The sequence below is a fragment of the Anastrepha obliqua genome, chromosome 5, assembly GCF_027943255.1.
Source record: "Anastrepha obliqua isolate idAnaObli1 chromosome 5, idAnaObli1_1.0, whole genome shotgun sequence".
Lineage (NCBI taxonomy): Eukaryota > Metazoa > Arthropoda > Insecta > Diptera > Tephritidae > Anastrepha > Anastrepha obliqua.
Genome location: NC_072896.1, coordinates 76990151 through 77003876, shown reverse-complemented (window position 1 = coordinate 77003876; position 13726 = coordinate 76990151). Strand labels below are relative to the sequence as shown.

The window sequence follows — 13726 nt, the reverse complement described above, 5'->3', positions numbered from 1 at the left end:
TTGTCATCAAATGATGAGGTCATAACAGCTGTGAAAGCGTATTCTGCAGCCCTTCCGGACTCCCACTTCAGGGATGGAATTCATAAATTGGAATTTCATTGGAACAAGTGAATTGATTTTCAGCCAGACTATACTAAATAATAAAGTATATTTCAAGCCAAAAAATTGTGTGTTTCTTATTGAACCGCAAAACTTATTGAACAACCTAGTGATTTTGATGAGAGGGAGTGTAGAAATAAGTAAAAACACGCCTGTAACTGTATATTTTATGAATTGCAGTGAAGTTTAGAAGAAAATATATTGTAATGTGCCAAGCTATAATGAAGCACTTTGAGGGCAAATAATTGCAAAACTATTATTCCCGGAATATTGATGAGGAACCACGAAGTGTCATTATATAAATCAAGATACTTTGCCTTAAATTACTCATGCGGCATTACACCAAGCCCGACCGCATTATCATTAGTTGTATTATTTTTAGGAAACTAAATGTAAACAGAGATAATTTGCGATTTTTTTAGTGAATATAATTTAAGAAAATCGCAACTATACCGCTCCGACTTTTGCAGTTACTCTCTGTTTAGCTAAAATCATTTCCGATGCAGTGAAACTACATATGAGTATAGTGTATGTGTGTCAAATTTTATTTTGTATTTCTCATTATTCTCTTCATTGAGCATTTTTCCGTATTTCAGAAATGCAGATTATTTCTATGCATACCAACTTATAAATAATTTACAAAACCCAAACAAAAGCCATCTGATCAGTTGCTTGTCGTTACTCTGAGCGAGTGGTGCGCTTTTTTAATTATAGCTTGAAGTTCGACGATTTTCGTTGTGCCGGAAGGTGTTTGCTTGCTGCTAGCGACTTGTGATGAAATTTGTGATTGTGAAAGCTTCGAACAATTCGTGATTTCAGAAAATCTAATAACATGAAAATATAATAAATATATTTTGAAGACTGCTAAAATATTTCATAAAAATATTAGATTTTAAATGTGTGTGTGGGGGTGTAAATGAATTGTGATTATTTATAGCTTTTAAAATGATTTACGAAACTTCATATGACAGCGGCCGCCTGCCGTACAAGCCTGATTTAACGCGCGGTTATTGGGCGAAGCCGAGCGACTTCATTCTCACCGGCATGAGTTTGGCTTTCCGCCTGGACATCTTCTCTATAACCTGGGTTATATTTGCATATGAAGGCTGTAAGTGTGTGTATTTTGTTAGAAACTATAGGGAGAAGCGTAATAGAGACGAAATTTTTGTAACGATATTAGGAAAATATATTTTAAATTAAAGTTTGCTGTGAACAACTAGAAACATTGTTTTTTAAGCTTTTCTGAATGGTCGATGGCTATGTGCGTGATCATGGTCATATACGTGTGTGTATATGTATATTAGGGTGCGCCACCTTCTATACGAAAAACTAAAAACAAAAAAAAAACGGTACTACTTTAACAAAGGAGTCATAAAATTTATTACATTTTAAACTTCCGTCAAATTACAATAGTTAAAAAAGATATATTAAGATTTACGTGAACTGTACCCACGTGAAAGTACCTCAAAAAATCATGCTCTAATTAGACTTCCAGACCACTGTAGTGCTTTCCAAGCAGACGTAGCCGCAATTAAGGAAGCAGTGGATTGGTTGCTTACTTCTGTAATTACTCTAAAGGATGTTAATAACGACTCCGACAGCCAAGCGGCAAGTAGGTCCCTGGATTCGTTATTTGTGCGTTCGAAATTAGACGGGGAATACCTGACTTCTTTCTCGAATCCATCCTCGCATCTAAATACTTCGATATTAGGCTCATTTAGGTTCCCGGTCACAGCGGCATAGAGGGAAGCTGCTAGGCTGACTAGACAGAGGACTCTTTCTTCGCAAAATGAGAGGATTGTGGTTTCCTTGAGAACCTGCGTTGTGCTACTGGAAAGATGGGCCTCGCGCCTACTCAGTGAGCGCAGGGCTAGTGCGTCGCAAGACCCTTCTGGTTAAGGGTAGATCGGGGGTGCTCGAGGGAACTTCTAAGGCTAACAAACCCACAGCTCTCGACTTTGGTAAGTATTCTTACAGAACGCGGCTGTTAGGTGTCCATGCGGTGAAACCTAGGATTGCTTCAATTCCTTTTTGCAGAAGGAGTCTGGAGGATGAGGTGGAATCATCTCAGGACCTTCTTCTCAGCTGCCCTGCTCTCGTCGGGCAAAGATTTACACATCTGGGCGCTCACTTCTTTGCTATACCAGCGGATATTGCGGGTTTAAGTACCACACAGCTGGTGAATTCCATCAGTTGCTTGAAACTTTTAATACGAACTTAATTAGCCACTGTTGGCTAATCAAAAGGTGTCTTCTTTTCCCACCTGTTTGGTCCTTTTGCTTCTTTACCGCTTGCCCCTGTATTACAACGGACGAAGGAGGCATATGCAAATACAAATATGCGAATTTATATACAAATGCGCATATACATACATATAAATGCTCACTCAAGTAGGAGAGAGCCAGATGCCGAACGTTGCCGAACGCGGGGGCCGATTGTGCCTCTTTGTAGTTCATTCTGCACTCTCGCTTGCAGTTCAAGCAAAGTAACGACGCATGACCAAGATAACAACGCATGACCAAGATAACGACGCATTTTTTGGTGCGTGCAGCCGGCTACATCGAATTATAAGACGTTATCAATGCAAAATATTTCGAAAAACTATTTCATTTACAAAAAATCGATTTTTATACATATTTTCAAATAGGTTCAAGTGACATAAATCTTATTTATATTTTTCCAAAATATCTTGGTGGGTATTTTAAAATATATTAAATTTTATAGTTCCGGTAGAAAAACCGCAACTTTCTTAGTAAGCCTCTCTAATAGATATGCATATACACGCACCTGTGGTCGCACGCAGTAATCGCCTTAAAAGTCGTGTTCTCGAGCATAAAATACTGTATATTATAAAGTAAGTAAATATAGCTTTACCTACTTCTGTTTAGAGAATAAAAATTTTGCTGGTAGATTAAGTTAGCATAAAAACAAAATTTTTCTCAAGTCGACTTAAACGGTGATTCCTTGCAATCGCACATATAATGCGGGGTGAAAAAAGTAAATTTGTGATAAGTAAAAAGTAATCATTTTTATACAAGAAATACTTCTTAAAGTTCTAAAATATTATAACTTTACCGAAAATTGATTCTTTCAAAAATTATATAATATATTGTAGAATAATTTTTAAAATTTTATGCACCGTTTACTCAACTAACCGCTAATATTACTGCTTGTTTTTTCATGTCTATAAACGCATTTTTGTGCTCTTCACAGCTTGTTAAGCACTCGAGTCTCCCTGCAAAATTTGCAATTAGGTTTAAAGTGAAATAAAATGGAGCGAAATGAAATAAAGCAATATAGATCAATAGGAGTTGAAGGATCCCCGGCTTGACCGCACTGCTCGATCGAGTGAACACCAAATTTCCATCATTGAGTACTTCGTAGAGAGAACTCATAATTTCTATTGTACTGAATAGAGCGAATAAAAAATGAGAACTGAATGAAAAGCCTGTTATAACAATGTCATGTCAGAGGCTGTTACAGCCGAAGAAAACACAAATTCTCTTGATAATATACTTGCCCATCACAAATTCAGATATTAAGTAGTGAAGGAGTGCTAGGTTAGGTTATTATGGTTGCCCAGAAAGTGGGCACACTTGAACGAAGAAGTTTAGTTCAGACTTCCTGATACCATTAAAGGAGTGTCGTAAAGTAAAAAAAAAAAAAAATCTAGCAAACCAATATTCAACAAACACGTCTGAATAGAATTTTATTTGATGTTCTAAGTAAATTATGTTTATTTAATAAATTAATCACTTTAAAGGTATTTAAGTTCCTGATTTCAGTTCTATGAGTAATCTTGGTTCGGTAAATGGGCCTTGCAAAAGTGCGTTTATCTATCCGGATTGTAGTGTTTAAATAAAAAAATAGCTGAGCTTGCTCATCGACCTTTTCAGCCTTGAAACTACATAGTTAAATAAAATAATATATTTCTATGCCAGCCTTGCCTCCAGTTTTTTTATAAAGCCAATGTGCAAGAATTAAGCAATAGACAGGTATAAAGTCAACAAAGTACAGTTTCCTGTCAGTTCTGCTAAGTTTTATCAATGGAACGGACAGTAAACTGCGCCCTTCTTGTCTTAATGCCAATGTTCTTTGCCGCAATCTCCACCCGTGCTTCTAATAAAATTCAGCTTTTTATCTTTTTGCGATTTTTCTTGTTGCAGAATTAGCCAAATTGGTTTTATCAGAGAATTTAGAAAACGCAAATATTTAAAATGCACTTTAAATTTAGGTGCGGTTAATAAAGATCACTTAGTAAAGCTATTGTTAGATGAGAAAACGGCCCTAAATATACAAATATACTTTAGATTGAGTTTTAAAATCCAAGCCAGTAACGAATATTCTTTTCAGGCGCGTCTGTTGTGCCATATATAATATGTTTGTTCCTCTTTGTGGTACCGCTATTCATCATACAGTCATTTATCGGCCAATTCTCGAGTAGTGGCTTCATCTCGGTGTTTCGTATGACACCGATTTTCAAAGGTAAGGAATATGATTATACATATATATGTTTTTAAGGTATGATGAGAATAGCAAACATCCATGGAAATGGAGCATTCCCGATATTGTAGCAGATTAAATTATACTTCGAATCGAATCGAATATACTCAATATACATATGTATGTCCGGCATGTAAAGATACCCCACACCCATACTAAACCCCTATTTACATGCCCCTTTAAATATACTCATCACTAACAACACATTCCCACTGGATAGACAACGACGAACGTTGACCGATGACCGACGGCCGACGGCCGACGACCGATGACCGTAGACCAATGACCAACGACTTCACTGCGCTTGACAGAGCTTTGTAAACTGCTACAACAACAAACCCAAAGGAAATGGGGGGAAATATGAGAAGCGCTTGAAAGTGCGACATCGTTTATCAACTTTTAGATGTAATGTTAGAAATATTAAAAGTAGGAGTATACAGCCTCGACCTATAATTATCATAAATTCTATGGTATATGTATATTCATTTCTCAGGTTATGGTGTCATTGCATCTTTCAGGATGTGCTGAGCTTATTATGCAAAGTTGACTTAAACACATTGAATTTTTCCAAATTAAACAAGAAAATAATGGATAATTGATAAGCAAAAACGAAACGCAGTCGTAGGAATAATTTGCAATCAAATGAACAACGCTGGTGCATTTTGCCTCCTACGTCAATTCGTTTAGTGAACCAGCAATGACAGCGAAAATAATATCAGCGTTTTAATTCGAATTATGACTGTTCTTATCAACACATGCTACGTTGAACTGAGTATGCAATGCACGAATATTGGTAGGGCTATTTTTGTCATCTATGGAAATCGAAGGAAAAAATCATTTTAAAACAGAACCGATGAACAGTCTAATATTTGCTTAGAATTTATACGTGGCGAGAGAAATTCACATTCCTGCAAAATCTCGTTTTGAATTTTAAAAAAATATTTATATGTTTGACGTAGCAAAATATTTGAGACTTAATGTAAAATTTTCAAAGTGCAAATGCGTAAACAGCAGCCAAAGTAGATCCTGGTTTTAATCCCCAATCTGGTTATGAAACTTCAAATATTTTTTTCTGGCTTCTCTAAAGCGATATAAAATTTCAGTTGGAACAGCAAAACAATAAATCTTGATTTCATACATACAGTGGCGCTAAAAAATAGCAGCGGGACATAGTGTAAAGTTTGAGTACTTTTGTTTTTTATTATTTTTTTTTTCTAGCCGGTGCGCTTCGATGAAACGTATAACATTTTCGTCACATTATCGTCGTTTCATCTTATGCGCCACTGGCCGTGACCTTTGTTTGCTCCAAACATTTTTTGAGTATTTTTCATTTGAAGGCCTGTAGTTTTGCTTCATCTGCTTCAATTAAAGTCCATGTTTCAACTCCAGAGCATAAGACTGGTCTAATGACATTTCAAGTAAAACCAAACCTTGTAAGTATTTAAAAAAAGCTCAAAATGTTAAGATTTTTGTCAGAATTTCTAAAAAAAATTCTGATCAAGCACGTTTTTACAAAATAAAAACGAACTTCTTATTTATTATTATTTTATTATTGTTTGCTTATTTATTATTTTATTATTGTTGGCTGTTTGTTTAGCTTGCGTCCAGGGGAAATAGTTGCTGAATAATTTCATGTGAAGGCTGCGTCGCCAGCATCCTTTTGAGCCTTCCTCTGCGCCTGTAACCTTGCGTGTCTCTTCTGAATCTATCGCTGGTATTTCTTGCGCTGGTTTTCTAAGGGCGTGTCCGACCCAAGCTTGTTTCCTATTACGGAGAAAAATATTGATTGCAAGCTGATTGCATCGTCTGTGTAAACCAATGCTGGATATTCAGTTTTTTGGCCACCAAGCGCGTACGGACACATCGATTTACAAAAGTTTGCAGTTTGAATGCTATTTCTGGTGTTGTTGGCCAGCACTTGCAGCCATACAACAAAACATATTTAACATTTGAGTTGAAAATGCGGATTTTCGTTTTTTCGTTCAGGTGTTTGAAGTTTTGTATGTTTTTAATTTGGCTTTTTATCTGATCGTTGTTTAATCTAGCTGATGTATCGGATAGAGCATCACCATCTGAAGTAAATTGCAATAAGCACCTGAACCTCGTTGATCTGTTCGCCAGGAATGGTGACAATAATGGGCTGGATAGCATTGGCATTCATAGATTTAGTTTTCGTAGTCTTGATCTTCATTCGCATTCAGCTATAATTGCAAATTACTTGGAAGAAGTACGATGTCGTCAGCATAATTCATATCCGCATCACTTAAATGCTCCATGGTAAGGAGGTTCTACACGAAACCTTTTTCAGGATTTTCATCAATCATGTTTTGTAAAATTGCGTCAATCACAAATAGAATCTTAATCTGAGAATCAATTTTATTTATAGCTTACAATTTGCTTATTCTAATTCCCACTGGATATTTCTAGATTACAACTTTGTTTATCTTAATTTTGTTTAAAAACTCAAATTGGATATTGGCTTTTTGTCATGCCATATTGAATTTCATTTTTAGACGCAATTTATATTAAACTCCTGTTCATACAATAGCGGAAATCGGTGTTTACTTTATTGATCTGATTGAATTTCTCCACATAAGTCCCAACAACCATGTGAATACAAAATAGAAAATTTATTTACGTTTGGCATATTTATAAGGGTCAAGGGCTATTGTTAATTTGCATGTTTAGACTAGCTCAAAATTCGCGTTGGTTTCAAATATTGTTTCATTGAGAGTGTTATGCATTTTTTCCATATAACGAGTGATCGAAATTTTTATACATGGAAGGAAATGTTCAACGTTACGTTAAACTCGCACAGTATTGACTGAGTGGCGTGCCCAAAAATTAAAAAAAAGTTTTAAATTTTGATTAAAATCTGTTGTACTTTTTTTAAATTTTGTACAAAGTTAAAAACTTTGATTCTTTTTTTGTTTTTGTTGTAATATAAACTATATTTCTATAAAAATCCGAAAATAAATAGTCAAAACTTTGGAATATCACGCGCTACTATTATTTTGGCAGCAACTGTATTTACTTATTTACTTGTAGCCCACTTCAATATAAACCCCTTCTCTGCTAATTCGCCGCTTCATACGAATCTTCCATTATTCAAAGTCCTCTGTTGCCAGTTTACAGCTTTAATGAACTCAAATTTTTCCCCTTCATTGCGCCTTTCCCTTCTCGTCCTTATTTGAAGTAACGCGTTGCAAGATCAAACACTGGATCGCTATTTGTTTTTCTGGGAAGACGCTCGTGGAGAGGAAGCTCTCATGAGTACTCCTATACCGGCATAGCAGTTTGCACGACTTGTTTCCTCTCAGATACACCTACGTACTAAACAACTCTCCATTATTTACCATTCTCCTCGCGGTACTGCCAAAAAAGTATTAACTCACGGGGCTGGTTATCTCAAATACTCCAAGTTATTTTTGACGTCTACGAAACTCCGCGAGTCTGAGATCGTTATGAATTTATGTTACATTAGTAACAGTTATTAGCTGATTTCAGCATAAAATCCATGATGTTGAGTTTTATTTGTATTCTCTACGAACCGAGCTTTAATAAAGGTGTTATTTTCACTATTGGTCAGCTCCTTAACTAAAGAAGAGAGAAGACAAACCGACTCGTCATTGTGACAGGTTTCAAAAGTAAAAGAGGTTAATGTTAATGACGTATGCGGTGTGCTGAGTTTTGAAGAGTCCTTTACATACATATTTTTTAACAAATATAAACCAAGTTAAAAATTCACACCGATTTCTGGATTCTGGGTGTCTATCATGCATTTTCTGGAAGAACGTCATAACTCGTAAAATCAAAAATTCGAGAAAATCACACCTTTTCAACTTCGTTATTTTCGCTGTTTTATAAAAACGTAAAAAAATATTGCGCTGCTTCCCATGAAATAAAATATACGAAATGGATACCTCTGCTTACGTTTCCTCAATAAATCTTTAAACTTAAGGTTCTTAAAAACTGAGTATGCAGCATAAAAAACTAGACATTAAAAATGCTTGATGCCTATGTGGCGCAATATTAATCACCTTATCGGAAGATTTACAATTTTATTTGTGAAGTAGATAGCTGCAGTACACGAACCGACAAGGAATGGAGCGCGTTAAAGATTTTTGTCACTTAACACAATTTTACTCAATTATTACAAAATAAAAGTTATTCAGAAACGAAATTGGATTATTAATTTTGCACCTCCTTGTCATCGCTTTGAACTTTTTACACATCATAAAGGAAGAGCTGAGAGTAATTTCTACATAGAAATTGAAATTTTAAAGGTCGAGCCAAGAAGCGCCGAGAGATTCGGCACCTCCTAAAACACCCAGGCTGAAAAGACCAGTGTATTAAAGCTTTAGAAAGTAAAAGGGTAGATAGTCAAGGACGAAAGGAGAGAAGTAACAGAAGAAAAAATATAGGATCGAATAGAAGAATACAGGTACTTAGTCCGATGCGAATTTTCCAGATTCTTTGATATATCTGAAAATATCCTCCACTTTGAGAGAACGAATTTTACTTGTTCTCATGACATCGAAATCCAAAATTCGCAGCCTTGCTCTAGCAAAACCAGGGCACTTACAGAGAGAATCTGTTCCAGAACAGATTCCGATTATTGGCTCTGGTCCCTATGGGAGAACCGTTCATCCAAAGTTGGCCAATTCATTTGAGTTATATAGGTCTTGAAACAGAATGCACAATAGTTCATAAAAACATAAAAAAATTCCTCTGCTGCTAAAGATGCTATTAAGATCATGAGGATTGAGCCTGCGCATTAGCTTACACAATTACGCGATTTTTGCACTAACATTTTTCCGGAGAAACAAAAACACAACTCTAATGCTGACGAAAGCTATGACTATCCTATACTGATCTGTTTACAGAAGTGAGGATACTACATTCAAGAGAGAAGGCTTCACGCTAAATACCTTGTAGTCGCTGGATTTTAACGCACGCATACTTCTTCTACAGCGGTATTAGTCTAGCTATTTGATAGATACTCCATTATATTTCACATACATACATCCTTTGAACGATAGTTGTTTTTAATCATGGTGAAAGGGTTTTAGAGGTCTTGCCAATGTCAGACCGTTACACAATCTTTAAGTTTTTTCGGTTTCTCATACAGTCACATTTGTAACTTAAATATCACTTGCATGTAACTCAAATATTGGTGCAAAATGGTGCGCTAAAGCTGCTGAAAACGATGCGCGAATTATGTTGTTTATTTTTTTTTTTTTTCAAATTCCTAAATTTAATTTAAAACACAAACTTTTCACAATTTCACAATTTGGTAACCACGTTTGTTTTTTGTTCTCTCTTCAACTAACCACACTTTACACCTTTTGTTTTCATTTAATTAGCCTCTCCCAAGTGCCGTGGCAGCCAAAGTTCCCCTTACAAATTTTTTTTTACCGTAGCTAAATAGCAATCCTGGTAAACTGTCATCCTGGCGACTGATTGGACCAGTGTGTGAATACATGTGAAATGATCGTCCAGAATTCGGCTGTCGAATCCCCAAGTGACGTGGCAGCCAAAACTCACCTCACAATTTTGTTTTTCACCTTTGTTATTGGCCAAACCTAGTAAATGATAGATTAGCTTGCTTCCAATTGTTCGGTGTATTTCTGAAGTTAGTTAGTGTTTCGTTTTTTATGAGGAGCTCTTTCATGGCATAAATACACTCGGATATTTGCCATTGCCAGCCGAGGGGCAGCCGCTATTAGAAAAAACACGTTTTCTATCATTTGGTGTTTCATGCACGGAGGTTCGACCCTGTACACTTCCGAATGGTAGTCATGCAACAACTCATTCCGCCATATCCTCATGCCCTCATAATTAGTGTAAGAATTAAATCCATTCCTTTATTATAAAGTGTTGTTGTATTTATACAGTCTACTTTACTAATCCATTTTATCCCTAACATCAAGGAATCGGCTATATCAGCTTGGCTGTGAATTTGGGTGTGCTTACGTACTACAGCATTTTTGCCGCCATACCGTTATTCTACCTCTTCCATTCACTACGTCCAACGCTACCCTGGAGCTGCGAGGGCATAAAAAATTGGTTGCACACGTTTAACGGGCAAGAAGTGCGACATGTGAGTCCAAAATCGTTGGAAACTTGTTACTAAAGTATGTTTTGCCATTAAGTATTTGTTGATAACAATTCTTCTCTTAGCTCTGCCATATGCTACACAATGAGACCGCGCCGGAGTTCAGCCAAGATGATTGGTTTATTGTAACGCACGAACTGCCGTCGAATTTATTTTTGAAGTAAGCGTAAGCTTTTAGTATCGAAGTTGCTACAGCTTTCATTCATTATTCCTTATTTTTTCTTTCTATCAGATCACATTTCGATGATATAGAAGTATTTGAACCCCGTAGCAGAGGTTTTTATATCTCATGGGAAGTCTTGCTTTGCACTCTGCTCGTATGGACTATAATTGCGGCCGTATTCTATAAATGGCACACCATTGAGAAGGTCCACTATATATTATACATAGTGATTTATAAAAAATTTTGTTGTCTTGTAAAATTTAACTTATTGAATATTTCCATTTCTACAGTTGGGCACGCTGCTGCGCTACTCCATCTTAACCACCTGCCTTCTACTCTTCATCGTGGTAGTACGATTTTCTTTGGTGCCCAAAGACCCTTGGCTTTGTATATATAATTTCTTTGTACCGAAGGTGTATACTTTCCTACGTGGCTTTCCAACAGTCAGCTTGTATATTGTGTCGGCATTTGGCGTCGGCTGGGGTACCATCATCGCCTTGGCTAGCTACAATAAATTCAAAACGAATATCATACAAAATAGTTGGACTATTTGCTTAGGACAAATGTTCATGTTTTTTTCATTCGCCTTCTTAATATTTGTGACCGATAGCTACTTTGAAGGTAAGCCACCACTACACAATAAATTGGAATACATAATTAAAACCAGCCACCTTGTACAAATATTTATGGACAATAATTTTTTTTAGAAATTAAAGATGCGTATAATGACGACAGTATGGAGGCGTATGCGTATATAACCCACACGTGGGCCTTGTTTTTGTCCACGGGCAGCGTAATGGCGGAAATGGCATGGCCAAATCTTTGGTGCATTTTGTATTATACAATGTTGCTCTTGGCAGCATTAATTACAATGGTAAGTGATAACATTAAATGATAAAATTAAATTAAACGCAATGTGGACAATTTCGCACATAATCCATCTCTCTATATTTATGTACTTATACAACTTATACACACAGACAACCAGTCTAAAAGCAACTCTTCAAAGTCTCTTCGACGAGTTCGAGGTACTCCGCGCGCGTAAAACAGAAGTGATGTTCATTGTTATATCCCTATTAGCCATGAGCTCGTTATACACCTGCACCAGTGTAAGCGTTAACATGCACGACAAATGCTTAGCATATCTTAAATGGCTCTTTTTCGTTGATTTTCCAGCAAGGCGTCTTTTTCCACATCATACTCTCCAACGATACGCTCGTCACTCAAACGGCTCTCAATCTTTTGTTGATTTTGGTAATCTTGTGGATTTATGGGCGTGTGCGTTTCCAACGTGACATTGAATTTATGTTGGGTCAAAGCTTCGCCACATGGAAGATTTATATGCTGCGATTTGTGGCGCCTCTGTGTCTCATTGTGCTCTTGGTATGTTAAGGGTACTTCCAATTTTATAGCTGCAAATATTTATAATGAAAATTTTTAGATCGGTGCACTTGCTCTCGCATTTGCGCATCATGAGTTTGGTTCCCTCGTATTGCAAATAGCTGCACTGCTCTTTATTGTACTGCCGTGGCTGTATGTGCCGGGTTACATGCTATATATTATGCTACAAACTACAGGCACATTTAAGACGCGTTTCGCGCGCTGCTGCCGTCCTCTGGACTGGTATCCGGTGGAGTTGGAAGATCGTCAACGCTATGAGGAATCCATGCGCAATGCAGATGCGTCACATCAATTGAGTCAATTGGATGACGAGACGGCGACTTAGCGCTCAGTCTAAAGGGCATAAAAGTGTATATTCCTTCAACATGAAACTTAATTTACATTAAAAAAAAAACACAAAATAATAAACAAAAACTAAAATGCTTTTATTAAATTCTTAATTTCAAATCTTACCAACTGCTAATAGCCACGAAATGCTGTGAATCAAATGCCCATTTTTTATCCAATAACTCGAAATTGCTTAGGAAACAAATGGGCAACACGCAGCAATTCCGTGCTAAGTAATCCTATGTGTAGGGGCATTTTTTTCAATTTTTCTAAAAATTCATTTATATGGAGCCTTAAGCAGACATGTATTAATTAAAAGCGTAGTACTAGACCAACAACAACGTGCTGCATATTGGAATGTCGCACAGAAGAATAAAGAAAAGAGAAAGAAAAGAACGAACTTCGTTGAACAGCAGACTAGCAGTTGGAGTGAGAAGCATACGACGATGGTGCGAATGGAAGGGCTTTTCGTCATTTCATTTTGTGCTGGCATCCGAATGTATACGAGGAAAAAAAAAAAACAAATGAGCCGCTCTGCTGCTTTTACCTATAAGGAATCCATCTCCTCCAAACAACAAGTTTTTCAATCATTTTTTGCGAAAAACGGAGGGTATCTATTATCTTAAAATAAATTACATATTAATACTTATGCTTAAATGAGTATACAAATATTTTTTTTTAAAAGAAAAAAAAAAACAAATGGTGACGCTACAGCTGCTCAAACGTGGGCCCTTTAATTTGCGCCGTGGAAGGTACAGACTGTTTTAATCAACTGAAATCAACCAGGAAAAAAGTTTCATATTCATATTTTCAAATAAGTTATTGCGCTTAGCTATTTTTAACGGAAAAAAACAACAACAAAAAATAAATATTTCGAGTGAAAAAATAAAATAAAAAAATAAAAATTTGAAGTGAAAAAGAAATAATTACACTTTTTTTAATAAACAAGTTGATCAAAACAATATATTTAGTGACAATTAATATAAAATTTGAGGTAAATGCAAAGACCAATATGTTAAAGAATATCCCTGTAAAATTTTAAGTTTGAGTTGGGACGGAAAAAAACGTATTTCGAGAAAAATGCGATTAAAGTTTTTGTTCTTACTCATATTTCG

The 13726-nt window shown here is 36.1% G+C and overlaps 1 protein-coding gene across 1 annotated transcript; it reads left to right on the top strand.

Annotated features, from left to right (window-relative positions):
• The first annotated feature begins 763 nt into the window (after positions 1-763).
• Positions 764-12717, top strand: LOC129248480 (sodium- and chloride-dependent neutral and basic amino acid transporter B(0+)-like). Its single transcript, XM_054888039.1, has 10 exons — positions 764-1207; positions 4453-4584; positions 10536-10705; positions 10786-10880; positions 10953-11088; positions 11174-11504; positions 11591-11757; positions 11864-11992; positions 12060-12266; positions 12325-12717. Exons 1-10 carry the CDS (start codon positions 1045-1047, stop codon positions 12607-12609), a joined length of 1815 nt encoding a protein of 604 aa, XP_054744014.1. The 5' UTR covers positions 764-1044; the 3' UTR covers positions 12610-12717.
• Positions 12718-13726: the final 1009 nt, after the last annotated feature.